The sequence below is a fragment of the Thunnus maccoyii genome, chromosome 6 (genome assembly GCF_910596095.1).
Source record: "Thunnus maccoyii chromosome 6, fThuMac1.1, whole genome shotgun sequence".
Taxonomy (NCBI): domain Eukaryota; kingdom Metazoa; phylum Chordata; class Actinopteri; order Scombriformes; family Scombridae; genus Thunnus; species Thunnus maccoyii.
Genome location: NC_056538.1, coordinates 30,318,290 through 30,345,927, shown reverse-complemented (window position 1 = coordinate 30,345,927; position 27,638 = coordinate 30,318,290). Strand labels below are relative to the sequence as shown.

The window sequence follows — 27,638 nt, the reverse complement described above, 5'->3', positions numbered from 1 at the left end:
GGCTCTGACGGCATTGATGAGCAACTCCAGGTCCAGGGCCCCAGCTAACGCAGACTTGAATGCAGCGCACTTGGAGTGAGACTCTGTGCGTATGGCTGCGTCAAACCGGTGGATCCAGTGGAAGATGTTCAGATGCACAACCATCCCATTGTCCACCCAAGGCTGGAACAAAGTCTCCACCGCTGACAGGCCCTGCGCACGGCAACACCCACGGTCCACATACAAGATTTTAGGCACAGGTTGATTTGCCAACCGAAACCTCTCCATGACTCCACGGCACATCGGTTCCAGCTTCTCAGTGGACTCCTCGCAGGTCAGCACAAATGAAACTATTTTGGAGTGCTCCTTTCCGGTGCTGGTGAACCACTCAGCTGAGCCTTTACCCTCCCCAGACAGCTTCTTCACCACCTAAAAAATATACCAAATTTGCATATTGTGATAACCTCTGTTAAATCATTTTACAGCAGTGTGAAAATGTAAAAATGAATAAAAACAAAACAATACTGCAATATGTTTTGCATCATACAGTTTGGCATTATTATTATTGTTTTTATTGACATACTTTCTTGGTGGAATCCATTTTCAGCACAGTGCCAAAAGTGGAGAGGATCTGGTTCCGGTGATCCTGCACATTGTCAGCCTCTGCCAGCAGGAAGGCGTGGCGCAAGAGCCGCGCGGAGGGAAGCTCTCTTGGAGGAGGTGGAGGCTGGAATGTGTGTCTAAATGCAGACGCAATCCCTTCGGGTTCTGCTACAGTCATGAGGAGTGTGGTGTACAGCTCCTCACATTGAAGGTACTCCTCAACGTGATTCTCCCGTATCAGCCGCCACACCTTGACCATAGTGTTCCCTTCGGTCCGGTCCCTCAGGAGGCGCACGACATTCCTGTCCACACCACGCCTGTAAGTAGAATCACAATCAATATGTTGAGGTTGATCTGAGTGACTACTTTCAAGTTTGTTAAATGCACACATTATGTTCAGTATACTCACCTGCTGGTGAGGATGGCAGGGAACATAGCTTGATTAGCGTTACTAAGTTGTGATAAAATAGCGGGATCTCATGCAAGCCACCGACCCATCTTGCTACCTTCGCCGCTCCTGGCTGCTTTGAGGCACTGTCCACAGCACAGGACCTCCGTCAGCATAGTGTACCAACCGGATACATCACAGACGTGACGTACCTGCAATGTAAAATAAAGTTCAACAGCAGTGTATTATTTTCTGTTGTCTTCTGTCTGTGACACTTAATCTACACAACAAATCCAACAATTACTAATATAACTGGGAAAAAGTCAATACCCCGGTGTGGTAGCCAGACTGGTAGAGGTACACAGTCTGTCCTCTGCCCACATCACCTCCACACGCCAACAGGGCGCCACACAAAGACACGGCTCCGAAAAAAGAGCTGTGGAGTTGGCAGACCACCCCTGACGTAGCTGGGAGGCTCTGGTGGGTAAAACCACACGCGGTCTGATTTCATCACCTGTCACCTCTTTAACAGGCCAGTGATCGGCCCTCTTTCTGTGTCCTCTTTGAGCCAGTAAATATGTCGGCAGATAGGATGCCATTGGGGTTTTCCCACAGACCCTCTAGCTCCACCTGCAACACGTAATGCGTACAAAACATTTGGTTAATATTGTGTACAAAGTACTGTTAAAACATATAACCAATATAAAAAACATGTAAAACAAATTGTTCTCATTTACACTCTTTGCAAATAATGTGAATATCACTTACAGGAGAGTCAGCCAGAGGTGATTCCAAGGGATAATCATGACCCCTGCTTGTGGACGGGGACTCCGTGGGCTGGCTAGTGGACCCAGGCTGCTTCGGCTGGACGGTGGCTCACAAAGGCCAGGGGGTGAACAGTGGAGGTTTTGCCGCTGGTGAGCGTAATGTGGGGCAAAGCGGCATCCAGCACATCATCATGTGCCTCCTCGTACGCCTCGTCTGCCTCTGCATCTGGATTGGGCTGTCCACCTCTTCCTCTGGACCAGGTCCATCGTTGATGATGTCCTGAAGAGAGAAGGGTCCAGATTTACCCGTGTTCTGGCTGAACAGGCACTCCAACCCAAGCAGCTCGTTGGAAGAGACATCAGCAGGGGCCTTGAAATTCTCCTCCACAGTCTCTCCGAACAGCTGCTGACAGCAAGATATTGAGGTGGTCAATCAGCGGCGCCAAGTAGGTCCTGTGGCGCCGTCCTTTGTCACCAAATACGGCATCCGAGCTCCTGTCTGAGTTCCACCATACAATACCACTTCTCAGATAAACCTGATAGGGCTGTGCAGCAGTGGGGACCTGAGTAGAGTAGAGTGAAGCTTTAATGTCCCAGAGGGGCATGTTGTCTTGCAAACAGCAGTAAAAATGGTGTCCATACAATATATACATATCATATATACATACATACACACATAAACACAAGTGCGCCAACATTACTGTTGTCGTCACTTGTCACCATAACCATCAGAAGAAGCCACAAGAATGAAAGACTGATGGGGGGCAGCGTATCACAGCCGCAGATAGTCACAGTCCCAGTCTGTTTAAAAAAACCAGTAGCTGATGGAATAAAGACCTTGTATATCTGTTAGTGTCACCTGTAGGCTGGTAAAACCTCCACCTTGAGGGGAGCAAATTAAACTCACTGTGTAAAGGTTGCTGGGATTCCAATAAAGTGACCTGAGCTTTCTGTGTGGCTCTGACTTGGTACAGGTGGCAAAGATCATTTAAAATTTACACCAGTAACTTTATGGCACACAGTCACAATTTTTTCAGTAAGTTTTTGTTGAAAATCACAATAAAAGGTATCAGAATAACGACGACGTCACATGTTTCGTTTGTTACAAGTATACAGACTACACTTGTGTACCTGGAATCATGTGTGGCAGAGCTTTGAGGAATCCTTCTAGGCTGACGTGTAGTAGGACACACCCGCGTTGTTGATGGTTGTGGTATGTGTCACCCCATACATGTTCATCTCTGGAGGATCCTGGATGCACTCTAGGTGTCGCTGCTGGCCTGCCCACATCTCATCAATAGCCACTGTATATACACATGCATACATACATACAACATGTTATGTTGTCTGCATATTCAGTGAGGTTTTCTTTCACTCACTAATTTACAATCTCTACCTTTGTATGTTGGTTTGTCACCTCTGATCTGTACTTGTCAATCACGCTGGAATCATATATTTGTATTGTATTTATGCGGACCATTTAGAGTGTTAAACATAAATGTTAACATTTGATGTATTGCACCAGATTTAGCTTAAAGCTCATTTTTATCTGCAGTCCCTTACAATTAAACCATATAACAGCACAATAACAAACAGTACAAAGCAGAAAACACACAGGACACATTATACAAAATATATCAATTTAGTTTTGTCATCAGTATTAAGACATCTCCAGTTGTAGCTACTGAAAGACACTTAGATACAACAACAGCAGCAACAACAAAAATATTATATTTATATATTAATTACTAATATAACAATGAACGGTGGTGTACAACAGGTCACTGATACACATTTAGCACACAGCGAGGAAGAGGAGGAAGTGTCAGAGCAGGCTGATAACTGCTAAACCCTGATTACAAGAGTTCTCTCGGTCCTGGTCCTACAACACAGACTGTTTAACGTGCATCTGACATTTAATCCACTTTTCAGCTTTTCTTATTTTCTTTACTGCTATTGCCAAGTGTTTGTTCATGAGGGAATGTTGAGTCTCTGTAAATTAAAGAGTTTGGTTTAGACCTGCTCTATGTGAAAAATACCCTGAGATCACCTCTGTTGTGATTTGGCTCTATATAAATAAAATTGACTTGACCTGAATAATAATTGACTTCTTCCCTTTGGCTAAGTTTAAGAGGTTTTGCTTATGGCAAAACAAGAGTGTGCATGTCATGTTTACAGTCAGTACACCCCTCTATCATGTTCTATATACTCATGCCTTAACTATAACCTGGGAGGCAGCGCTGCTTTACAGGTAACATAAAACACAGTAAAAGAAACAACGGGGAAAAATGATTAAAAAAAGAATGGTGTAAAACCTCAAAAATACTGACCACTGAAACACTGAATTAGAGTTAATTACCTATTTATTAATGAGTGATGGTCATGTGATGATCTTACCAAAAATACTGTACGTTTTGCATTTAAGCTAAATTCAAATGTGCATATCGACATGAGTGTAGACTCTCGGCCAATCAGAAGGCTCAATTGTCTACAGTCGGTCACGTGACGCCCGGAGCTCAATGATTGGCAGTCTACAGTGACTGCAGACTCTGGACCAATCAGAACGCGCAACCGCCTACGCTCACTGTAGACTTTTTTTTTTTCCTCCCTAGGATGGCGAGTACTAGCCAATCAGAGGCAGAGTAAGGCGGGTCATGTTATCATACTTACTGGTCTTTTGTCATGCTTTGACTGGCATCCAACCACCGTGAAAGCGGTTGCAAATGAAATATCTGCCAGTCACCAGACCTGAATGCAATAACTTTGGGATGTGGTACAACAGGAGATTTGAAGCATGATATGCTGCTGACAAACTGTCACTGTCTGCAGAAATAATGTGATGCAATCATCTCACGAAGAACCAGAATCACAAGGGCACATTTCCAACATCTTGCGGAATCCATGACACAAAGACCTGAGGCTGTTTTGAGAGCAAAGAGAGGACTTACGCAGTATTTAATATGGTGTTCTTAATAAAGCGCTCTGCGAGTTTATACTGTATAGTTCCAGCAAATGCACTCCGGTTGCGTGTCTACGAGAATCCTGATGGCAAAGTTTATGGTAGGAGCAGCAGTTTGAGATCTAATAAGTTTGCAGCTACTATATCTAAAAATAAAAAAAGGTATAAACATAAAGCTACAAATCTCCACAAAATTTATTCTGAATTATAAAACTAAAAACATTGAAAAAAGCCTCTGAGACATCTTCAAATGTCTGATAGATCACAGTGTCTTAACATAAGTAACAAAGTCAATTAAACTATGACTCCGCCTTGTGGTTACCAGCCTTTATATGCTAACTGAAGTCTGTATTTTAGTGTATAATTCATACATGTGGTTAGCCAATACACTGTTTTACCGGTCCAGTCACTTTTTATGGTTTTAGTGTTTTGTTGCACTGTTTAAACCACATTTGGGCTTCAATAGTCCACAATCAAACACCATCAGTTTGATCTTTATCTGGTTGTTTAGCAGGTAAACTGAACATGTGGGTTTAGTATCGAGTCTGAAAGCCAAATACACTGACAAAACAGACTGGATCACACTTACGCAAGACAGTAAAGTTCAGAAGACACAAAATCAACTTGAAATTGTTTTTTTTTTTATTTTTAATTTTTTATTTTCTTACAACAAAACACTCTCCATCTGCATATCAGACACGGAGACTCAGAACTCAATAGGCAGCAATTAAAATAAACACAAAAAGAAAAAAAAAAAAGTAAGCTATAATAAAAAGTTTCAAAAAGACAACTCTTATACAAAACCATGTTGTCCACTGCCACTGACCCACCTGAGCATAAAACCACTTCTCTCAAATATACTTTCTCACATCAGGCTACTGTATAAGCATAATACAAAAAGTAAAAAGGGCAACTGAACATTGAAGACACACAGGTACTGATACTCTATAAACCACATCTGGGGCATAAATATCAAAACATTTTTAAATGCCTGGTAGAATTTTGATTAGTCTGATTAATATACCAAATATACGAGTTTCTTTCACTTTCGGGATCAACTGCGTTGTGAAAAAGGTTATATATATTTCACAGTAATTGAGGTGTTTTGGAAAATAAAAATGTTCCCCAGCTGTGTCGCAAGCAGTCATGGTCTAAGTACATATGAACATGAGAATGGTGGACCAATTTTTTCTTTTATCCTGGAGATGAGGTGTTCTCAGTTGGCGTGCTGAACGGTGGAGAAGCACAGTTTGAGGGTGTAGGGGTAAGGACCAGCTAGAAAAAAGAGAAACAGAGAGAGAAGGAGATGATTAGAGAACAACTAACATCACCTGTGGAATAAATCAATCTTCCTCCGGGTGAATTTATTTATTTATTTAACACAATTATCATGTTTACATCTTAGTATAAATCTGCTCTCGTCCAAGTTGCTCCAGTAATCTGATGTTACAACTACAAAAAGCAAAATATGACTAACATGGAACATTGCTTCCAACTTAATTACAAGAGTTCTACTTCACTGTTTGCATATATTATGTAAAAATGTATTAGTAAAGTAATTTTTCCATCTCATAATGACTTTTTAGGTGGTTAGAGTGAGTGACAAACATGCAGCCCCTCATTCATTTCAATGAAGGCACTGCACATTAACTCACCTGACACACAAAAGAACCGACCCAGAAACTACTGAACCCGTTAAACTTTTACTACGATGTAATGTAACATCATCTGGCTGCAACGTGAATTCCTGGCTGGTACGTTCGCAGTATTTTTTGCGGTTTACCTTGAGATCTTTGCGATGGAAGATAAAACGGTTGTCTCTGTAATGACTTTGCAGAGTAGTAAATCTTGTCTTGCAGCATTATATATATACACACACACACACCGCGGCAGCAGCAGCAGCGCGTGTCGGATAAGCCTTTAAACTCACAGATGTGTTACTCAAAACTGAACGGTACCTGAAACTAGGCTCGTACTAATGCAGCCACTTGCATTTCTTAAAAAAAACAATAGCTGCTTTTGGTCTTTGTTTGTTTAGAGATTTCCTGCATCACTGAGGCTCAGTCTACTGCTCAATCTGTGTCCTACACGTACCTGCATTCTTCATCTGGTAGTGGTTCATCATGGCCAGAGCCTCCATGGCGTCGTTGATGGACTCCCACTCTAGAAGGCCTGAAGCGCTGCGGTCACTGGGAGCTGCACCACCTGGTGGTCACAAACACATTCAGATACAGGAACATAATATAATTTTTAGTCCTGCTTTAAATGTTTGTCTACATCAAGCTTCACTGCTAGTTTTGTTAAAATGTCTGATTCTAAAACACTAATATTACACTTCTTGTTTTGTGTAACTATTAGTTACTTTTGTCATTAAGAAATTATGGTCACATTTGGTTATTATAACGTTTCTTTATGTTGAGTGACAATAAAAACAATCGTGTATTAATAAGCAGAATCGAAGCAGCTTACTCTTTCCTGTGAACATTTTGACGTTAACGGGGCACTTGACACCAATCTCATCACAAATCTGTAAAGAACACAACATTCATTAGAGACCGCAACATAATTATCTAAATGGTTTGGTACATATTTTTATACTTGGCTCCAAACATATTCAATTGCAATAAATCAGCAATAGATCAGAAATTCTTTCTGTTGTCTTAAATAAACAAAAAAGCGATTGTGTGCCGGTTTTATGTGAAATAAAACTCAATATACAAACTCATTTGCTCTTCCTACAGACCTGAGAGAAAACCTCTGGCGTGACGTCTGGCTGTGCGTTGAAGAAATGCAACACGTTGCTCGGGTGCTGAATGCGGTTTTTGGCCGCCTGTTCTGGTGAGGTGAACCGGTTGTTCCTGGAGCCGTGAAAGTCCTTGAAACTGCTGGAGCCGTCGTCCAGCTCGTAGCACTGACCGGGTACGATGGCTTGCTGCTTGGACACACTGCAGGGAGGGATGATTATAAAATCTTAAAAATTACATTTTCAGTTTTGTCTGATGTTACTAATTCAGTAGTTTTAATCTACAGTGTCAGTAGTTTGCTACTTCTGCACACTGGAGATGCTGCTGGAGCTGCATCGGGGGGCTGAACTCACCACACATTGAGTTTCTGTCCAAACAGGAAGTTGTTGTTGAGGTGAGTGATGGCGCGGTCTACGGCGTAGCAGTCTCCCATTTCCACCATGGCCGCCCCGGGCTTACTCTTCATGAACTTCACCTACAGACGAGAGACAACAGACAGCATTGACTGGATTTCTAAAGAAAAACACAACGCCGACCCGCCCTGCCCTAAAGAGAAAGAAAAAGATTAATCTGCACACACCCATTGTAGGATTTGAGATGATGGCTTGGAACAAGAGTGTAGTGTTTGTGTGTGTGTGGTTATGGATGGCTACGTTTCAAAGCTAATGTTTTCCTTGGCAATACCAAGATGAAGCAAAACCTCCACCCACGTCCCTGAAAAGCTGATTCACTTCTGCTCAAAACGACTGTCTTCCAGATGACGATCTTTTGTTTTATTCTGACTGTAACAACATTCCTCAACCTGCTGATGACTTTTAGATTACGAAACCAACGAAGAGATGAAAACTCTCAGCGACATGTTAGTATAACAACGTCCTCTCAGATACTGACCCGCTCTACGTTGCCGTAGAGACAGAAGATATTGAAGACGCGGTCGGCGTTCATCTTGACGGGGTCCAGTCCGTACACCATGACCACGGGAGAATCGGCGTGGGCGCCGTACTCGCCGGGAGGAGGGGGAGGAGGTCCGTAGCCTGGCCCGTAGCTCCTTCCTCCGCGCCCTCTCATCGGCGGACCCATGCGGCGACCCTCGTAGGGCGGGGATCCGTAGCTCTCGTCGTAGCCGTGGTAACCACCTCCTGAACGACGAAGCAAACGGAGAGAGATACGGAAAATAAACTACTGATCAAGCAAGGAGAGGTCGGCTCACTGGAGACATTTCTTTTCTAGAAGCGAGTTGGAAAAAAACAATTTGGTCCCTTTTAATATAAATAAAACATAAGTAGAGTCAGTTAAAAATTACAACACAGCACCACTTAACTGCTACTGTGTGGAGGACCCATTAATAAATTCATAATATAATAAATTTAATAATCCAGACTGTCTGCACAGAATACTTCTAGTAGTTTCTGGAAATGCAATCATTTAAAACTTCTACTGTATTTATTAAAAAAAACAAAACAACAAACACTGTATTTTGTCTCAGTGTTTTTCCTTTTTCCTCCAGGGGCGTGACAGCCTTACCGTACTCTGGAGGGTGATCGCCCAGCAGAGCGGGCTGTCTCTGGCGCTTGTTGGGGTTGGCATTCACATCTTCTATGAGAACAGGAAGACAAAAAAAAAAAAAAAAGTACAAGAGAAAAAAGGTGGAGAAAGAAAGAAGAGTGGCACATAAATATGACGAGAAGAGACCAGAAAGACAAGACTTGACTGTAAATCACTACATGACCATGAGATGCCTGATGCATTTAAAAAAAAAAAAAAAAAAAGATTCATATCTAGAAAAGCTAACAAATGCACTTCTTATGTCCTCACATAGTTTGAAATATGTGTTAGAAAACTGTAAACTTGACACTTTGATGGCAGAATCTTCCCCCCAGACTTCACACCATAAAAGGGCAACTTTATAAAAAAAAAAAAAGGGAATACAGACGCATGCATTTCAAGATTTCATCTTGCCTGTAACAGCCATACCAGCCCAGAACAGTACAACCCTCTACCTACGTTATACTCCAGGCAAGCTACAACAATCAAAACCAAGCAACTGGAGTTATCTTAGTCATTAAATCTTGTATTAAAATGTGTTGAGGGTTATATGGGGAGGGAGGCATGGGGATGTTACAGATGGCAAGACTGATAGTAAAAAAAAAAATATAAAAAGAAATGACCCCCAAAAACACAAGCCCAGGACGAAAAACATCCACAATGGTAGAAGTGCTTTAGCATATAAAGTGGAACAAGGTGGGGAGGGAGGGGTGGGGAGGGGAATGGCAAAGATGAGGTGGATGCGGATGATCTAGGGTGAAAAGGGGGGTAAATATATATATATATCAAACAAATTCACTCTTGGTTAAGTATCACAAATGGCTAAATTTAAAAAAAAAAAATAAAAAGGTTTGTACGCTCACACACACCTGCATTGCTCCCATTGCCATCTGCATCACCATCTGTACAGGTACACAATAATCATACACACATCAGAATGGAAGCCAAGTTAATCAGGCAAATATGAAATAACCCCAGTTTAAATACTGAGAGTGCAGTAAAAACACTCTTAACTGCCTAACCTCATGTAGAAATATTTCAGAATAAATGCAGACAAAATGATTTTACTTTGAAATGCGTTTGGGTTGGTATCTTTGCAAGTGACCAACCGGGCTCTTTTGAGATTTTTTAAAAAAAAATATAATTTGGCAGCCAAAAAAATATTTAAAAAAAAAACAAAAAACAGCTCGTGTTTGGAAACTAGCAGCAACTGCCGCTGGATGAAAAGCTTTCGTGGCTTCCCCAGTATGTGACACTATGTGACAGTTATGGGTCAAGCATACCCTATATTAATTAATATGGAGGTATTTCATGGCCCTTAGAAAACGTTCACATCCCTTCAATAGATTTTTTTTTTTTTTTTTTTTTACAAACTCCCCAAAAGAAACTATCACACAGTCCAGGGAACCACACAGACAAGATTCCTGATTGCTGTAATACTGCCCCAAAAAGAGGGAGTGACAAGACAGCGAACAAACAGGTACTAGTAGGTTTAAGTGACGTTAGAAATGCAGGTTTCAACAGAACCACAACCATCACCCCTCTTGCAGAAAAGAGAAAGATTAAGCCTGTATTGGAAGGAGGGGGGGGAAGGGGGTTGAGGGGGGGAAAAAACAATGAAGTCATGTCAGTCTTGTGTGGCGATGTTGGGTGCTGGACTTTAGGGTCATGTGGTGCTGTGCAGTTATGTTCCCTGAGGAGGGTCTCGATTTACTTACTGCATGCTTACAAACAGTGGGGAGGAAGACATTTGCTGCAGTAGTTCCACCACTGTCCACTCAATTCATTTCATCCCATACTCTTATCCATTTCCTTCTTTTGGGGGGGGGAAACAACTCTCCACCTTCAGGATCGATTCCTGGTTTTATCAAGCTGAAACGCCCCATTGGGTGGGTTGGGTTGGCCGTTCGTTAGGTTGGCGTTTTCCATCCTTTTTGTTCCATTTTGGAATAGTCCGCTTAGCGCCCACTGGTAGGCCTTGAGGCTGCCATAGAGCACATTTCAGTTGGGAAGCTGGCCCCCTCTTAGCCGCAAATTGCCAAACCTGCATCACATGGAAGGTGTTACACAGGTTCTAGAGACTTTCAAATATTAAGAAAAAAAGAAGCGGCACTCAAAAAAAAATAAAAAAATAAAAATAAAAAGGGACAGCTAGACAGGGATGCATGTAGTAAGAAAATCAGAGGGAGGAGGAAAAAGATGAGATGAAGAGAAAGAGCAAGAGAGAAAAAGCTGAATTCCATGTGGGAGGAAACACATTAAAAGGGGGTAAAACCAAAAAAAATAAAAATAAAAAAAATGGGCCTGACTGGGCTCTGAGTGTGCTTGAGGGTGTTGTCAGCAGTGTCTTGTCTTCATCAGTTGTCTTGTGTTGGCTCCAGTGTGACTGGCTACAGCTCGGTTCGGGAGTGTGAGTCATCTATTGGATCAGTCGGTACGGACGTCAGCAAGTGTCGGAGAGAGAGAGTGGTGTGTTGCTTGAATGTTGTGTTTTTTTCGTGTCGACAAGCGTAAATGAGCAGTGCGGGCCCACGACAGTACAGGGGTGGGGTGAGGGGGGAAGGGCCCGAGGCTGTTAAAAAAATGCGACCTTGGTCGACTGGTTAGTATCAGTGTGGCTCATCTGTTGTACTGAAAGATGTCTGTCACTACTTCTGTTTGGGTGGATGCTGTGTCTTCTCTGGTATCAGTCTCCGTTGGGTGTAGACAGTAGGGGGTGGGGGTGTAGTTGCAAGCTTTGGCCTGCTTCAATGTGTCATTCGCTTGTCTCAAAATGGGTAAAGGAAAAATGAGGAGGGGAGGGGGAAGGGACCGAGTGTAGCTCAGTGCCCGAAACTCCCCACCCTCTAGAAGTGTGAGTTGTCATCGCGGCTCTTGTGTTGGAAAAAAATGAGGAAATGAGCGGTCTATCTGTCCTACATCGTCATGTTGGAATGGGTGGTGTCTTGTAGTTTTATCCCCTTGTATCTGAAAGGGGAAGGGGAGTGGGGGGGGGGACATCTGACCCTCTGTATGATAGTGGTTGTGTCTTCACTGATGAAGTGGATACTTGAGATGGTAGTTGTTGAGTGGTGGTGTTGTCAGCATGTATCTGCCTCTCCCTCCCAGCACAAATCCCTGTGCATGTTTTGTTTGTTTTTTTTTGGACTTGCTGAAATGACCACTTTATTTAAAAAAAAAAAAAAAAAAGGAGGAGGTAAGTAGTTAAATGGTGCTGCAGATAGCCAGTTTACTGATGCTGGTCCATGCCTGTTCTTGCATTTCAGACAAAATCATTCCTTTTCATGTTTTTTGGGATTTTTTTTTTTAAATCCAAGTAAAAACAAACAAATTAAGAGAATTTGATGGAAGTGGGTAAAGACCAGGATCAGTCTTCGTGGCAAAGGAAATCTATTTCCAGTGGTTGCTTCTAGTTTTTTTTTTTAATCATTTTGAACTTTTAAGTTAGTGCATCTTACACCGAAAGGAATTTCAAAAACCCTGTAACAAAAAAAAACTGAACCAGTGTGGTGAGGAAGGCAGGAACAGCCGATGCTGGCGAAAAGAAAACTTTGCTTTGGGCAACGGGTTGGTGTTGAGTGAAATATGTGAACAGCATTCTTCGGGGGATGATGAAAACACCTGTCATTTATCAAAAGGTGTCCATCGGATCAGATAACAGCACGTCTGTCTCCGAAAAATCATGTGACTGCACTGAACAAAAATCTTGTGCAAAAGCGTGGTTAGTAAAATACTGTTTATTGATTGTTATACTTAATTGCTATGGCACATCTGACATGAAGCCATTTCTGTTTAAAAATGGACAGCAAAATGTATGTATGTCACTCTTAAATTGTGTTATTAATCATATTCTTATATAACAAGGATGTAGAGCAAAATAGGAATAAGCATTAAGTGTTCACAACAATGCACGTCAGTTGACTTTGGACTTTTTGTGCAGGAGAAAGGGAGACAACTGACAGACAGCCGTTGCGGTCTTTCTACTGCATTCATCGCTTTGCATTGTATTGTAATACAAAAGTGTGCAAGGCGGAAAAACTCTGCACACCGTCCGTCTGGCTCATCAGTCTAGCCTTTTGTGAATATGTTGCAACCAATAAACCCAGCACTCAATCATTCCTCTGACAATGTCTTCAGGGAAACAGGTGCAAGACTGTTAGCGGCAGTGAAATCAATGCTAACCCCTTCACATTTCATATAGTGATTATGATGTTTAAAAAAAAAAAAAAAAAATTATAGCAATTAACATTCCTTGATAAGATACTGCATGGAGGAAGGGGTAGGGTGCAAAAATTATAGCTCGAGTGCTGAAACAGGATGCACACACACACACACATACGCAGACCTATAAAATGCAGCCGTCTTGTCTCGTCTGACGGTTACACAACTGGAACTGGTAACGTAAACATTTCTGGTCAAGTAAACTAGAGAAACTACATGCCAAAAGAAACAAGGAAGAAGACTGCTAGCCAGGATATAGATAAGAACAACCGGTACATTGTACACATTGTACAGCTCGCGAGCACCACACATTTCCTTTCAGTAAGGTGACTACCTGCGTGCGAGATATACCGCATTGTTCAGGAGTCACGACATACATTTGATGTTATCTTTCTGTCTGCACGTGTTCCTGCCATTCCCACCACACAACGTTTTTTTTATTTCACATTCTTTGATCAAGTAAAAATCTTTGATGCCCACTAATTATCACAGGATTTTTGGGGTTGTTATAAGCTTTGAAACCTGGATATTATTCACATCATGTCCTTATATTTTCCCCCCCAAACATTACACTCCTGCATATGAACCCTGGTCATAGTGTGTTTTGAGAAATGTTAGAGCGAGACCCAAAGCTACACTTCAGTCATAATGCTACAAAAAAAACAAGTTTCTTCCAAAAAATACATTAGTATAACAATTTAAAATGCATTTAAGTAGCATTATCAGTGAAGCATCTTGCCTCCATCCATTGCTGAAACTCCCCACAGTAGCAGTAAGGGTCCTAAAACAGTTATCAGGTTTATCCGCTACCAAGCGTGTGTGTGCGGCACTGAGCGAGTGTTTGGGCGTTACCTGGGCCTCCCAGATTGGGGTTTGTGTAGTCCCAGGTGTCTTGGTCGTTCTTGAACACATTCAGGCGAGTGGGCTGCGGAAATATGATTTATATGAATACCAGCACACGTAAGAACATACAAAACCAAACTCTCAAACTTGCTGACAAAAGATATACCAGCATTCAGTTTGTTTATAGTGCAAATATCACCGAGAAGAAGTGAACCGACAACAGCTGCGTTAGTGTCGTATCTTTCAGGACACATAGTCCAGATTAGGGATGTCAGTTTTTCGATTGGTTACGCATGTCGGTCTATAGGTTACATGTTCACAACATCAGGTATTCTTTTGTCTTTGTCTTAAAGTCTGTTCATAATGTGAGTGTGTCAGAACTAGAAGTGTTTCGTTAGTCCAGTTTAACCTGCAGGAGTTTCTGACGGTTTTTTTTTCCTGCAATGGAGGAAATAAATAAATAAATGTCACATGAAAACGAGTCCAATGCATCTTCTGACGTCTCTGCTGCAGAAACTAGAAATATGTCAAGCTGCCAAATACCGCTGTGACAGATGGTGAGGAGTTCAAAAAGACAAAAGAGGCTGTCTCATAAATGATAACTGCCAAAGAAAATAATTTTGGACCGCTTCCAAGAGCCTTGTAGGAGAGTGCGAGTATGTAACGATACTATGGTGTAAGTTATATTCAAGAAGTGACACCTATTTTTCCAAAAACAGTTGTTGGAGAAAGGTCTTATAATCAGGGTCGCCTTATATTCGGGCCAATACGGTACTAGCACCATGCTGATTAAGAACAAGCATGTCCGAGGATGTCTTGCTGTCGATGCCAAAGATCAGGTCGCTGCTAGCGGGGGGGAGAAAGTGTGATGCGTGCCAGTCGAGGCCATCACCCAGCTGGTGTGCTGAATGATTGTGACTGATATGCTGCCAATTAGTATGGTAGAGGGCGAAGAGCTAGTTCGGTACCTCGAGCCTGAGTACGTTACACCATCGAGAGCCACTGTGACATTAAATGCTTTGAAAAACACTGAGGAGAAGAAAGACGAGCTAAAAGTCAAGCTAGCCAGAGCAGACGAGCTAGCTCTGACCACCGACTGCTGGACGGCTCTCACAAACAAAAAAACTTTTCTTAAATATTAACCGCTTAACGAGCGCCAGTCTATCGAAAGTTAACCGCGACTGACATCCCTCGTCCAGATAAAATGTACATCTTTCTTCTTCTACACCACAGTCAAACTGCATATTCTCTTCTACATAAACAAACTCAAATGACCTAATTTAATGGTAAATAGAAAAGTTGGGCAGCAACTAACCACCATGTTCTTGACTGCTCGATTAATCGTTGATCAGTGAAATATTTGAAAAATGGTAAATGCCCATTAAAATATCCTAAAGCCCAAAGTGACTTCAAATAACCTTTTTGTCCCCCAAACCCAAAGATATTCAGTTTACTATTACACAACTGTAACAAGACATTTTTTGTGTTGTTTGCTTCAAAAAAAATGACTGAACTAAACATTTATCAAGACAGTTGCCAATATATTGTCTGTAAATCAACAACTTGATCAAGCAACTAGTTGTTTCAGCTGTATAGTAAAGAGATTCAAGTCACATGAAAATAGAGGAAGTGAAAACAATGGGCACCCTATTGTCTTGTAACTCTGGGCTACTGTGTTGGTTTGAATTATATTATAAAAAGGTTTTCATGTTGTCGTGTCCCCACCACACCAATGTTGTTAATAACGTTGATCCGCCGTGTTTCGCAGTAGTACCTTGGCATACTCGATCTTCAGCGTGCAGCAGCCGGAGTAGATGTCTGCTCCGTTGAGCGACGCCTTGGCCCGCTGGGCGCTTTGCACAGAGTCGAACGTAACGACAGGGTTAAGGAAGAAGACGGGGGAAGTCGGATTAATTAACTTTTGACAACCAGGATTACGAAACACGCCAACATGTTTGGGAACATGTAGTGTCTAACAGGTTTGTTTATACAAGGGGAAAAAGTGTTTCCAACTGCTGTAACATACTAGACAAGTTCCTGTCATAAAAATGCACTAACCGCCATTCTGTCAACAAGATTAAAACGTGTTAAAAAATTCAGCAGTAATTATTATTGTACGTGTGTGGTAACACATCAGTAGACCACAATTTGCAGACAACCATCAGATTGTGGCCTCCGTGTCAGATAGCACAGATGGTAAAAAAGGATATTCAACCATCGCCTGTACGCCGTTCTTCCTGAAGATGACGATTCTCTGGACAGGACCACAGTTGTTGCAGATAGTGTAGAGAACATCCTGTGAAAACGAACCAAGTTTAAGATAAAAACTATACAGAAACACACAAATCTGACCTGGGTTAAACATGCAAACGATGGCGGAAGTATAAAGGGGGTGTCAATACTTAAATGTGAATCCCTCAAATACAGACAGAAACCTTTATGCAAATCGTACAATTTGTTTAATGCATCCTCCCCTTCCCTCCCCCCCTTTATTTTAAATTCCAGCTGACCACATTCACAAAAACATAATATCCACAATAAAAAAAAAAAAGTTATAGATTAAATCAATCCCATTATGATTTATAAACACCAGAGAAATGTGTTGACTGGGTAGGTTGATATTACAAGCAGCCCGAGAGATCTTTCTGTCAACAGTTTTGTTTTTCTGCTTCTTGGGCCAAGTGGTTGACAGCCACTATTGAAGTCATGTTATTAAAATCTTTCAGCATGCCAGATTAATACTTGCTTTTAAATTCCAGCAATCTGGACTATTGTAACCATCTCCCTGTCTGCTGTGTATAAGAGAGAAGAAGCTATTGGTCAGTTAGTTTATACAGAACACAGCAGCACGCGTCCTGATGAAAACCAGAGAAAGACCCACATTACTCTAAAAATCTTTACATTCTTGGTTTTATAATCATTGAACGGCTTGGCCCTGACTTATCTATCTGACATGGTTAAGACATATGTGCCTGCTGCTGTGTCTCTTAGATCCTCTGGCTCAAACCTCTCGACTGTTCCTGAGGTCAGAACTAAAAAACACACACAGAGGCAGCCTTCGTTAATTACTCCCCAAAACAGTCTGCCTGAGGGTCTAAGCAGCTCTGTTGACACTTTCAAACGAAATCATAAGACACATGTTTTTGCCATTACTTTCTCCCAAAGTGTTTTTACTCAACGGTTGTTTTTATCTTGTCTTATCCTCTCGTTTTATTTCATTTTGATCTTATTTTTACTGTTTTACTATAAATGCTACGACTATCAGCTTTTATATGAAGCACTTCCTGTTGCATTTTATACATGAATTATGCTATATAAATAGTTTATTATTATTATTACTATATAGTAACCCAAATCTTTGCATTTACCGTGGTGATGGGGTAGATTGGATTCATGATTGTGAGAAGGAGGACATTGTTAACGCTTCTCGAGTCGTCGGAGTCTCCTGGCCTGGAGATCTTCTGGCTAGTGGAGTAGTTGATGAAGGCCGGGTGGCCGGCGATGTAAACTTGGTTGTCTGCAGCATAAGTTACGGCTGTGGATGATCCGTTCATGTCTTCGTACTCCACCAGCGCCTGGCGCTTCTTGGGCATCACCACCACATAGCTGAAAACAAAAAGGCAATGACGGAGTTCAATGAAAGCACAAACTGACGGATGCTGTGAACTCAGCTACACTGTATTCCTACACTTATAAACTTAACTAATATTACAAGTTGCCACCTGACTAACCCCCCAATGATTTCCCAAGGGCTGTATGGAAATCCAGATAATGGTGCTGTTAATCTGGACTGTGAAAAGGACTTTTATTGGTTTACATACTCTCCACATTCCTCTCTCTACCTGATTGCTCCAAATTCTTGCAAGGCCTCCACCAGGTCTGCCTCTGTGACGCCGTCCACCAGACCCCGGACATGCACCACCACAGACGGGAGGGTCTTGTGTGGATCCTCATATCCCTGTGTCAAAGAAAACACACAATTAGTAAAAACACATTCAATGTGATCATTTACTTAAGTATTTCTGTGAGAGACAAGAAGAGAGAAGCCTTCTCCGCTGCAATCCTGTTGTCCTCTGCCATCTTTTCTTTCATATTTAGCACTAACAGTTATTGGTGGAAGAGTACTATATTATTTTAGTTTATTATGTGTATAAATTTCAGAAGGTGTGTAACTTAAGCTATTTTTGAGGTGCCGTTTTATAACAGGCCTGAGGCAACAAGTGAAAAAACGGATTATTTAAAGGTGAAACTCTGGCTCATTTACATGAGTTTCTGTTGCTCAGTGAGCTCTAGTCCTCTCGTTAAGACTAACGAAAGTCTCAGAAACGAGTTTAAGAAACAAAGCCAATAGTTTCTGGTGCTTATTCTTCTGCATTCAAGTCTAGCAGGGAGCAAAATTTACTTTTTTTTCCTTCGCCGGTCAAATTTTACCAGCCAACTCCAGTAGATTAGCACTGTTTTTGTGGGCTGGAGAGTGAAGCTTATCTACCATCCATTTGTATATTTTACCAGTATCTGTCTGGTGTTAAATATGTGCCTTAATGTCTTGTCTGCCTTAAAACAAAAAAAACTAACTAACCTCAGGTGACTCGGTGCAGCTGGGGCGGGGGGGGGATGGGGTAGTTAATTACAGGGATGAGTGGGTATTATTTAAATGTTTAACCTGCTCTTCTCCAAATGTCTTTTCCTCCAAACGTGATGTCGCATTTATTAAACGTGCATTTAAACTAAAACGTGGTCGTACACAAACTAACTGGTGATTTGATGAAGGCCAGTCTTGCCTTAACACCCTGATTAGCTCAAGGCTAGCACTCAGCTAACGTTACCGGCACTAGAACAAAGCCGGGCTGAGGCGAGGCCCGGCGGGGGAACAGTAGCACTGTACAGCACCTGTATATGGACGATATATTTCAGGGACGTGTCCTTGTTAGACACACACGTACAGTACACAACACTAACAGAGACCATAAATAAAACAAGTTATGCACGGTAACGGCTCATTCAGGCAGTTTTATTGACCTGCGTCGTGACACATTTTTTCGCGACGCACATCTGAATGAATTAAATTCAACGAAGAACAGTAACCGAGACGGGCGTTATGTAAGTTAAACTAATCGCCAGTGCAGCTCACACACACAAAAAGCTCACCGTGGCCATTCCGTCGGTTTTCTGTCTTTTCGTTGCCCTGCCGTCTTCGCTGTAGTAACGGCTCGCTGCAGTAGCCATGTTGTCCCGGTTAAAAAGGATGATGGTAGTGACGAGCAACTGAAATGGACGGAAAAGTCAAGAGAAACGAGGCTCTAGTTTCCACGCCCAGTAGAACAGCGCCGCGTGCTGTGATAGGCTCAGACAGCTGTCAATCTATCTGTGACTCGGGTAACAGCCAATAGGAAGACAAGAAGCGCGAAGACGCTTTTACTCGTCGTGATAGAAGTTATCCAATAATGTATACAAAACATCTACAGGCACCTTTCCGCCAAATCACTTCTGCTAAATCACTGGAGGTGTGTTTGCAGATTCACGTTGCCCGACATGCAGGTTGGTCTTGTAAAAAACTACATTAAACAAACGAGTTTTATTGATTTACAGTGACTCTTCCGTGTATTTGTGCTTTATAAAAGTCCCAGCAGTTTGAAAACTGTCACTTCTTCCTTTTAATAGTTGCACACAAGTACAATAAAGGCACTACTGATATGCCTATGATAAAAAACTGCTCATATCTTGTAGATTATTAAATGAGATTATCAGGACAACATACAATACTTGCACAAAATGTTTTTATTTTAAAATTTTATTACATTGACTGCTATTCAACACATATGAGTAGGAGTACTCCAAAAATAACTGGGGCATTGTTCCAGCCTCAAGAGTGAACAATAAAAAAAAAACCACAAGACAACCAAGGTATGTTGAGGAGATTTATTCAAAAATAAAACTGCCACTGTCTTACCATAGAAGCCAGGAACAGAACAAAACTTTCAAAGCAGCCCTTCAAAAAAAACAAAAAAAAAAACCTTAAGCACATTTTAAAATCAAAAAAGTCACAGGAGAACAAATCTGAGATCAACACATGTGGGGGGGAATCTATTAATCACACAGTGAAGCCGATGAGGTTTGTAAAAAGGGCAGTGCAGCACAGAAACAACAAACAGTAGGAATGTGACATCATATATAAAGGCATGCAGGCAATGACGTATCTGCTTATGCCATTATGAATGGACTGGTTAAACAGCATTTGAACTAAAAAAAAAAAAAAAAAAATCTAATTGGAGTGCAATACAAAAAAACATTGTTCACCAATTCTCAATGTGGAAAAAAATATTTTTAATAATATAAGCAGTTCAATGCAATGTCTCACCCTCAAGACTGGTATCAACTGGGTTACCTTCCAATGCAATTTTCTGTATGAACTGACTGAATCACTGTTAAAAGTCGACATTTACATACTGTAGGTGTTGCTTCTTGTACTCGCTACTAGACGTCTGAGAAGAAAAACATCCTATGCAGCGTTTAAAAAAAAAAAAAAAATCCCCATCAAACGGACACCCGTTTCTGTCCACTACACTGACTAAATCTGCAACAATCTGAGGCTGCGCGAGGACTACAGCCCTGGAAGGGAGGGAAGGAGGTAGGGAGAGGAATTAAACTTAAAAGACTGGGACTAGACAAACAAGTACAAAAAAAAAAAAAAAAAAACGGCTGTAGGGGCTGTAAAAGCAGACAGGGTGCAGGGGGTTGAGGGTCTGTCTGTTAGGGAGAAGGGAGGTATGGGGGGGAGGGGGGGTACTACTAGTCTCTTCTTCACTCAGTCGTCTGCTGGCGTAGGGCTTCGGTTTGGACTTGCTGAACGGGAACGACTGAAACAGAAACAGAGAGGAGTTAGCTCGCCATAGGGGAGGATGGAAGAACGATCAGAAAAAAGAAAAAACCCACATTATTAAACAACTTAAAACAGTATGAAGGTTCAAGACTTGGATGATCGCCCATATTTGTTAACTGTCTGAATATCTCTTTGACCTCTCAGACCGATAGACACTGTTTACTTTTATGTTTATTTTTTTTTGTCTACGGCAACTAATCTTAATATGTCTGGAAAAATAACTGTCTGGGGGTCAAAAGCTACATACAAAATTGAACCCCCGGGGCAAACCTCTTCAAAATAAATGACACAAGTCATTGACATTGTCTCCTCACTTCCTACTAGAACAGATAGTTAGCATAGTTTCTGTTCTTTGAGGAGACAGTTAGGCCTTGATCCTCCACCAACTAAAACACACCTAGAGAAAAAAAAGGAGCAAAAAACTGTTCTATACCATTAGCAGAGAAGGAAATGCACATTTGAAAACCACTGTACTGAGTTTAAAGTGCTATAAATGGATATTATATAGGTAAAGCGGCTCAAAAATGGTAATGATGTTGCGACATATATGACACAAGAAGAAGAAAAAAAAAAATCTGACAAAGCCTCCTCAGATATATCAGCCCGTTTATAAATTCATGTTGCTTCTCTTGCGCTCACTCAGTCATCCACTCACTCTCACATGCAACTACACTCTATCAATCTGAGCATGCTTGTTAATGGCTCAACTTTAGCTCTATATGTATATATATATGTATATATATATAAAAAACAAAATCACCAGTTTTCCAGAGTACATCATCAACCTGTGCATTTTCTTTCACCATCAACATGAGCTTGTCAGGGGGTTTGATTTTTGGTTACCTTTGGAGACAGTGGCAGAAACAACAAGTACAGAGAAGCGAAGGATGAAAGGACTGAAGGACGGATGACTACAACTTGTAGGAGACACTGCGCTGGGGAGGCTCTTGAAGACTGATCTCTCGTCAGCTCTCTTTCTCTCACTTTCAGAAGCTAAGACAGAGGCCGAAGAACTCTGGTAGGTAGGTAGGAAGGGGGGTCTGGTAGGTAGGTAATGGATTTAAAAAGGTAGTGGTCGAACTCTGAACTGTGTGGGTCAGCCCTCTGGTAGATCTGAAGGCTGGCTGGGTGACTCTAGTAGAACAACTGTATGTGTGCGCGGGCTGATCTCGTCTGAGCGTGTGCGTCGGTTGGACAGACGGTCACCCATTCATTCACTGTGGGGAGGATTCGGTCGGTAGGTCGACCTCTTTCTCGCTGTCTAACACCAGCTGCAGGCGAAGGCTGATCTCAGGTCAGCGCTTAGTCACCCTCCCGCAGGACGTACACACCGCCAGCTGGCAGACCCTGGGCCTGGGATCAGCTGCAGTGTCAGTGCAGTGCTCAGCTCCCACCACACGCTTTAAAGAAAATATGAAAAATAAACAAAACTTCTGCAAAGATGCTTAACGTAAGTTACACCAAATGGTGTCGTTTTTGTATCTCAACTTATATTTTTGCAGGAGAGTTTTCTTGATCTAGCCACATTCAGGCTGGGGAATTACAATTTTAAGAAAAAAAAAAAAAGAAAAACATTTATAATCCTACCTCTGATTAGCTTTACTCAAACACTTGTCAAACTGATAAATACAATTTTCTCTCTTTGCTCTATCAGCCTAAACTCATTTATTTAATAAAAGGGCTACGTCTACGCTGAGCCGAGACCGTCTGTCATGTGCCCTCTTTTCAGGATCAAGTGGGACTGGAGGTTAAAAACAGTGCTGACACTGCGAGAGCTCTCAAGAGTTTGACAAAAAAAATAAAAAAGAGCACACGAGAGAGGTCAAATCATTTCAACCTTTTATACTTCCCTACACCAGGCAGAGAGCCAAAAGTCGCTGTCCTCTATACCCCCTCCCCTACTCCAATACTGGCCCAACAGCAGAGGCAGGAGACTCGGCAGAAGATTCACAATCTCTCTGTGTTGAGAGGCAGAGGGTCCTCTGTGGTCGGTCATCTCTCGACATGGCAGTCGTTTGGCGGCAGCATGACGCTCCCGGTTGGAAGGAAACTCTATTTAACATTCCCTGCCTAGGATGAAGCACCTAGCTCTGACTAACCTGACCCTCTCTTGGAAGACAGTTTGTGCTTTGAACACCTGAAAAAAATCTATAAATGGATGATCTAGACCTTCCTACTGAGGTGTTACATACTTCAACAATAACTGGGCAGGACTACGTACTAGAAACTTAATAAAAACAAGCCTACACCCTATTTCAGGGAATGAGAGACATCTAAACTGAAGGTTTACCTGTTCCTCTTGTGATTGGCTGACGGAGATCGTGAGCGGGATCGGGAGACAGAGCGTCCCCTGGGCACAGATCCGGACCGAGACCGAGATCTGGAACGACTGAAGAGAAGAAAGAAAAATATTTACATGTTAACACTATTGAATGGTAAGGCACAAGAAGGATAAAAGTGAGGTGACGAGCCGACTGAAGAGAAAAAACAAACCAACACACCAGCAGCAATCATTTTAAGTGTGCAAGCATCATCACTTAAACAGTTTTACTTTGTACGTCTCAGGGATTGATGCGTTTGGAATGACAACAACAGTGTTGTTCAGTTTCTGGCTGTCTGTGTAATTGTGATTTAAAAACTTGCAGCTTACCTTCTCACAGGAGTCCTGGACTTGGAACGGGCTGGGGAGCCAGACCTGTTGTTACAGGAAATAAGGCGGGTTTAATTACAGCTGTGGTGGGAACGACACCTGAGGCGTTAACGACTCAACAAACTAGGTTGTGCATTTCCTGAAGAAAATGTGTGTGATTAGACTGTTGACTGCTACTGCTCTGGCTGCTGCTACAAGCCGCAGCTCCTGCAGCGAGTTCGTCTCATATCGTAGCCGCCGTCTGAAAGTGAGGCTCTATGAGAATCGTGCGTGGGACGGTATACAGCGAGTCGATAACGTGCATATCTATCTTCATCATGGAAACTTTGTTAATAATAGCAATGTTAGGGAGGCTGTCCTGAGATGGTATCAAAACCACAACCTTGCAATCTAACGGGGAAAGCTTAACCACAGAGCCAGCGGGGATCCCTGAAATCCACAGCACAAATTCACAAATTTGTCTAAAACCAAAGCTTGTAGCTCAGAGGTTTGTACATCATTAGTGGCAGCAGATCAGCTGTTCTCTGGTCTATAAAAGAAATAAATTTAAAAAAAATCAGTGCTTTAGCCTGATGATGTCACACACTGATGAGAGCTGAAAACTGCTGTAAAAACTCTCACTTTGGACTTGTATCACAAGTTTGAACGAGGTCTGTAAGCCGACGTATGTCCAAGCACACAAGGTTCAAAGAGTTTTTCAACTTTCCAACTGACGTAGATCATTCCTCCCATAGACTACCATTCAATATTTTAAAAAAATGCATATAAAATCACTGGAATATGCTTGAAAAAATAAAAGTTACAGCACGTATTGAGGTGACATGCTCAACAGTGTTTCTAGCTGTAAGCGTGTGGGACTATTTAAGTGTCAATAATGACGGATAAAAATAATAACAAAGGGAACAAAGAGTGATCGCTGCACCTGCAACAATCACAATTACACACACACTGCACGAGGACTTAATTGATCCCCGAGGGAGGCAATAACCATCGCATCCTACCCTCCCTCGGATTCTGCTGCAAAACTGGATTAACGCAACCAATGAGAGGCCGAGCTGTCGTATCTCGCCGACAGAACAAAAAGCACAAGAACGAATGTGCTGCCGTAACAGTTTATTACAATTCAACGAGCTGTTTTCTTACCTGCTCCTGCGTCTGGAATAGGATGGAGATCGACGACGGCTCCTGAGAAAGTAAAAAGAAAAGTCACAAAAAGGCAACCTGGAGATACATTTAAGGCTCATCTGATTATAAACACAATTTACAAGCTCATTTTTATTTGCAGTGTGATTTTAGTCATCATTACAGTTTGGTTTATGATGCTCAAAGGCACCAAAAATTAGAACCAAAAGCACATAACGCTGAGCTGAGCTGCAACTGATATCTCTAAACCCTGAACATGACACCAAAACTGCCTGGCTGGATAGATTGCACTCAGGAGGACTGAGTCATGCCTTTAAATGACACTTGCATATTTGCCTTTCAATACAGTCAGGACTATAGTATTTACAGTCTGTGCTGTCTTCACGTAGTAAACAACCACCCAGAACTAGCATTTCCTGTTGTTTCATGAGGCGTGTCTGTGTTGATGAGCTGACTTTACCTGCTGTGGCTACGGCTGCGGGAGCGAGAGCGGTAGCGGCGTCCGCGGGATCTGGACCTCGAGCGAGATCGAGAACGAGAGCGAGACCTGTGATGCGGAAGACAAACAAGTTTATTCCCATCCCTTATTCCCTGGAAAATTCAGAGCAACAAATGATCAGCAGAATGGGAGAAAACAACGTGCATTATATCAGTCATAAACGTGTGAAAAACAGAGTGTGTTCCTTCACCTGCTGCTGCGGCGGCCTCTCTTGCTGAAGCGGTAGCAGTCGTAGGCGTAGTGGCCCCGGTCCCCACACTGGTAACATCGATCATTGGGGTCGAACTGGCGTCGGCTGGGGCGCCCGCGACCCTTCCTGGACATTCCTGTTGACATCTCCACACGTACACGAGAACCACACAGGACCCTGCGGAGAAAAAAAAACTGTTTTATTTCCTGCTACAGTCTTCATGCAGGCTGTAAGGATTAATGCATGAGAAAAAGATTTTTGTGTTAGTAGGTCTGAATGTTATTTAGGAGGGATTTCTAAATTGCACAGCTGTAAATATGTTACTACTCACTTTCCGTCCATTCCTTTCACAGCATCTTCTGCATCTCTGGGATCTTCAAACTCCACAAAGGCAAAACCGGGTGGGTTCCTGGCCACCCAGACGCTTCTCAGCGGGCCGTAGTAACTGAATGCTCGCTCCAGCTCCCCCTTGGCGGCACCGTTGCCCAGGTCACCCACGTACACTTTACAGTCAGTGGCCCGAGATGAACTACGGGAGGATGAGTAGTACGACATCTTTTCCTGTCTGCTGGGAGGATAGAATGAATAGTCAATTAATCGATATTAATGAAAAAGTCAAGAGAAAATAAACATGGTTGCAGTCATTGTTCAAGTAAAACTGAAAGTCTTTGGGGTTTGCACATGTGGTCAGATAAAACCAGAGATGTGAAGAGGTCACTTTCTCGTTCTTTTTCCACCAATTTATGTATATTTTATACATGTAACATAAATAAATACAAAAACAAAATGACACTGTATATACATATATAGAATTATACATATACATTATACAAGAACAAGAAAAATAAACTAAACAATTAAGAATTTATAATGAAAACAAGGAAATATTTCAGTTCTGTGTCATATCTATATATCATATAATTTCATTGAATGGATTAATTTATTACTAAACTAAATCAATGTCCTATGAAATATTAACCAGAAGATAACACCTTTTCTGACATTTTGTTGACTAAATAATTAACTGATTTATCAAGACAATAAACAGCAATATAAATCAGTTTGCAGCCCCACAATTAGCCTAATAAAGATTACATTCATTGATCCCTGTGGGGGATGTTACAGTTCTTTGCCCTCAGTTCAAAGGTCACCGTCTGCAACATAATACTATCTCTGCAGCCGCTACAGATTTCAGAGATACCGGCTGCAGAGCTTGAAAACATCTGATTAGCTCAACATCTGCTTTGGTAGCTCATGAGCTGATTTAGTAGCTCTGGTAGCAGATTTTGTAGCTCTGGTAGCTGATTTGGTAGCTCTGCATCTGGTTTGGTAGCTCAGCAGGTGCAGCAGCGTCGCCTATTAGCGCGCCAAACGCGGCCTCAGCAGGCCTCTGTATCTACAACGGTATTTTCGAGGCTAAAATCAGCGTGAATGAACTTTAATCGGGGACACAACTGATTTATTTTATTTGTATAATGCGATTAGTTTTTTAACTGGAGGATACAGATCCGTTGGTGTTGGTAACTTAGCGGGGCCCGTTTTAAGGACAAACGGCTTAATTGATGAGTTAACGTTAGCAAGTTAACGACGACTCAATTCAAACACACAATATACCTTTGATCGGTATATGTAAGTTATATGTATATCTATTAAGGTATATTGTGTATTTCACATTATCTGTATACTATATATATGTGTGTATCGATATATATATATAAATCCAGGAATTAGTCAGGGCCCTGCTCACACTGCTCATAAACAATGGCGGTCACAATGTTACCTTCTTCCGCTGTTCCGATGATTTGTAACGAACCTCCGAGCAGAGAGGAAAGTCCAGCAGCCTGAGGTGGTCTTTACCACCACAACACAGTCTTTTTGAACACTGAACGAGCCAAATAGTCACTCGTACGAACGTTAACGACTTTCCCACATGTCTCTAGCGCAGGTTGAACAGCTAACTAGCAACGGGAAGCGACCCCGCGACCTGACCACGTGACATCCGCACCTGCGCACTGTGACTCAAAAAAAGCTTCCGGTGCTTTCAAAATGCAGTGATTAAACTCACGATCTAAATTAATGAACAAAAACTATTATTAAACTTATATTATTATAATATAAGTGGTGGAAGAAGTACTCAGATCCTTTACTTAAGTAGAAGTACCAATACAGAAGTGTAAAAATACTCCGTTACAAGTAAAAGTCCTGCATGAAAAATCCTACTACAGTA

The 27,638-nt window shown here is 41.9% G+C and overlaps 2 protein-coding genes across 6 annotated transcripts; both read right to left on the bottom strand.

The window, feature by feature from the left end:
• Positions 1-5,315: 5,315 nt before the first annotated feature.
• On the bottom strand, positions 5,316-19,336 carry LOC121898580 (heterogeneous nuclear ribonucleoprotein L-like). 3 transcript variants are annotated; one of them, XM_042413786.1, is made up of 14 exons: positions 19,198-19,336; positions 17,892-18,007; positions 17,418-17,655; positions 16,260-16,345; positions 15,824-15,920; positions 14,059-14,131; positions 9,855-9,887; positions 8,965-9,036; positions 8,332-8,579; positions 7,794-7,915; positions 7,440-7,641; positions 7,166-7,223; positions 6,791-6,901; positions 5,316-5,971 (listed from the first exon to the last, which is right to left on the bottom strand). In XM_042413786.1, exons 1-14 carry the CDS (start codon positions 19,273-19,275, stop codon positions 5,913-5,915), a joined length of 1,593 nt encoding a protein of 530 aa, XP_042269720.1. In that variant the 5' UTR covers positions 19,276-19,336; the 3' UTR covers positions 5,316-5,912. The 3 variants fall into 3 exon arrangements, with proteins under 3 accessions (XP_042269720.1, XP_042269721.1, XP_042269722.1); XM_042413787.1 differs by having other exon boundaries at positions 8,965-9,033; XM_042413788.1 differs by lacking the exon at positions 9,855-9,887.
• Positions 19,337-19,953: 617 nt separating this feature from the next.
• On the bottom strand, positions 19,954-27,417 carry srsf7a (serine and arginine rich splicing factor 7a). 3 transcript variants are annotated; one of them, XM_042413790.1, is made up of 8 exons: positions 27,192-27,417; positions 25,743-25,976; positions 25,412-25,588; positions 25,183-25,269; positions 24,723-24,764; positions 23,580-23,624; positions 23,220-23,318; positions 19,954-22,329 (listed from the first exon to the last, which is right to left on the bottom strand). In XM_042413790.1, the coding sequence occupies exons 2-8, from the start codon at positions 25,964-25,966 to the stop codon at positions 22,236-22,238; spliced, it is 768 nt and encodes a 255-aa protein (XP_042269724.1). In that variant the 5' UTR covers positions 25,967-25,976; positions 27,192-27,417; the 3' UTR covers positions 19,954-22,235. The 3 variants fall into 3 exon arrangements, with proteins under 3 accessions (XP_042269724.1, XP_042269723.1, XP_042269725.1); XM_042413789.1 differs by having other exon boundaries at positions 25,743-25,979; positions 27,192-27,416; XM_042413791.1 differs by having other exon boundaries at positions 19,954-20,906; positions 25,743-25,979; positions 27,192-27,415.
• Between the last annotated feature and the right edge of the window lie 221 nt (positions 27,418-27,638).

Bases quoted from the DNA above. Each gene is read 5' to 3' on its own strand.
- LOC121898580 (XM_042413786.1), bottom strand. From the start codon at position 19,275: ATGGCTACTGCAGCGAGCCGTTACTACAGCGAAGACGGCAGGGCAACG. The intron at 9,888-14,058 runs GTAACGCCCAAA...GTACCTGTACAG, and splicing joins CCCCAATCTGGGAGGCCCAG to ATGGTGATGCAGATGGCAAT. The intron at 8,580-8,964 runs GTAAGGCTGTCA...TTCGTCGTTCAG, and splicing joins CGATCACCCTCCAGAGTACG to GAGGTGGTTACCACGGCTAC.
- srsf7a (XM_042413790.1), bottom strand. From the start codon at position 25,966: ATGTCGTACTACTCATCCTCCCGTAGTTCATCTCGGGCCACTGACTGT. The intron at 25,270-25,411 runs GTGAAGGAACAC...TCCGCATCACAG, and splicing joins AGAGGCCGCCGCAGCAGCAG to GTCTCGCTCTCGTTCTCGAT. The intron at 23,319-23,579 runs GTAAGCTGCAAG...TCTTCTCTTCAG, and splicing joins TCCAGGACTCCTGTGAGAAG to TCGTTCCAGATCTCGGTCTC.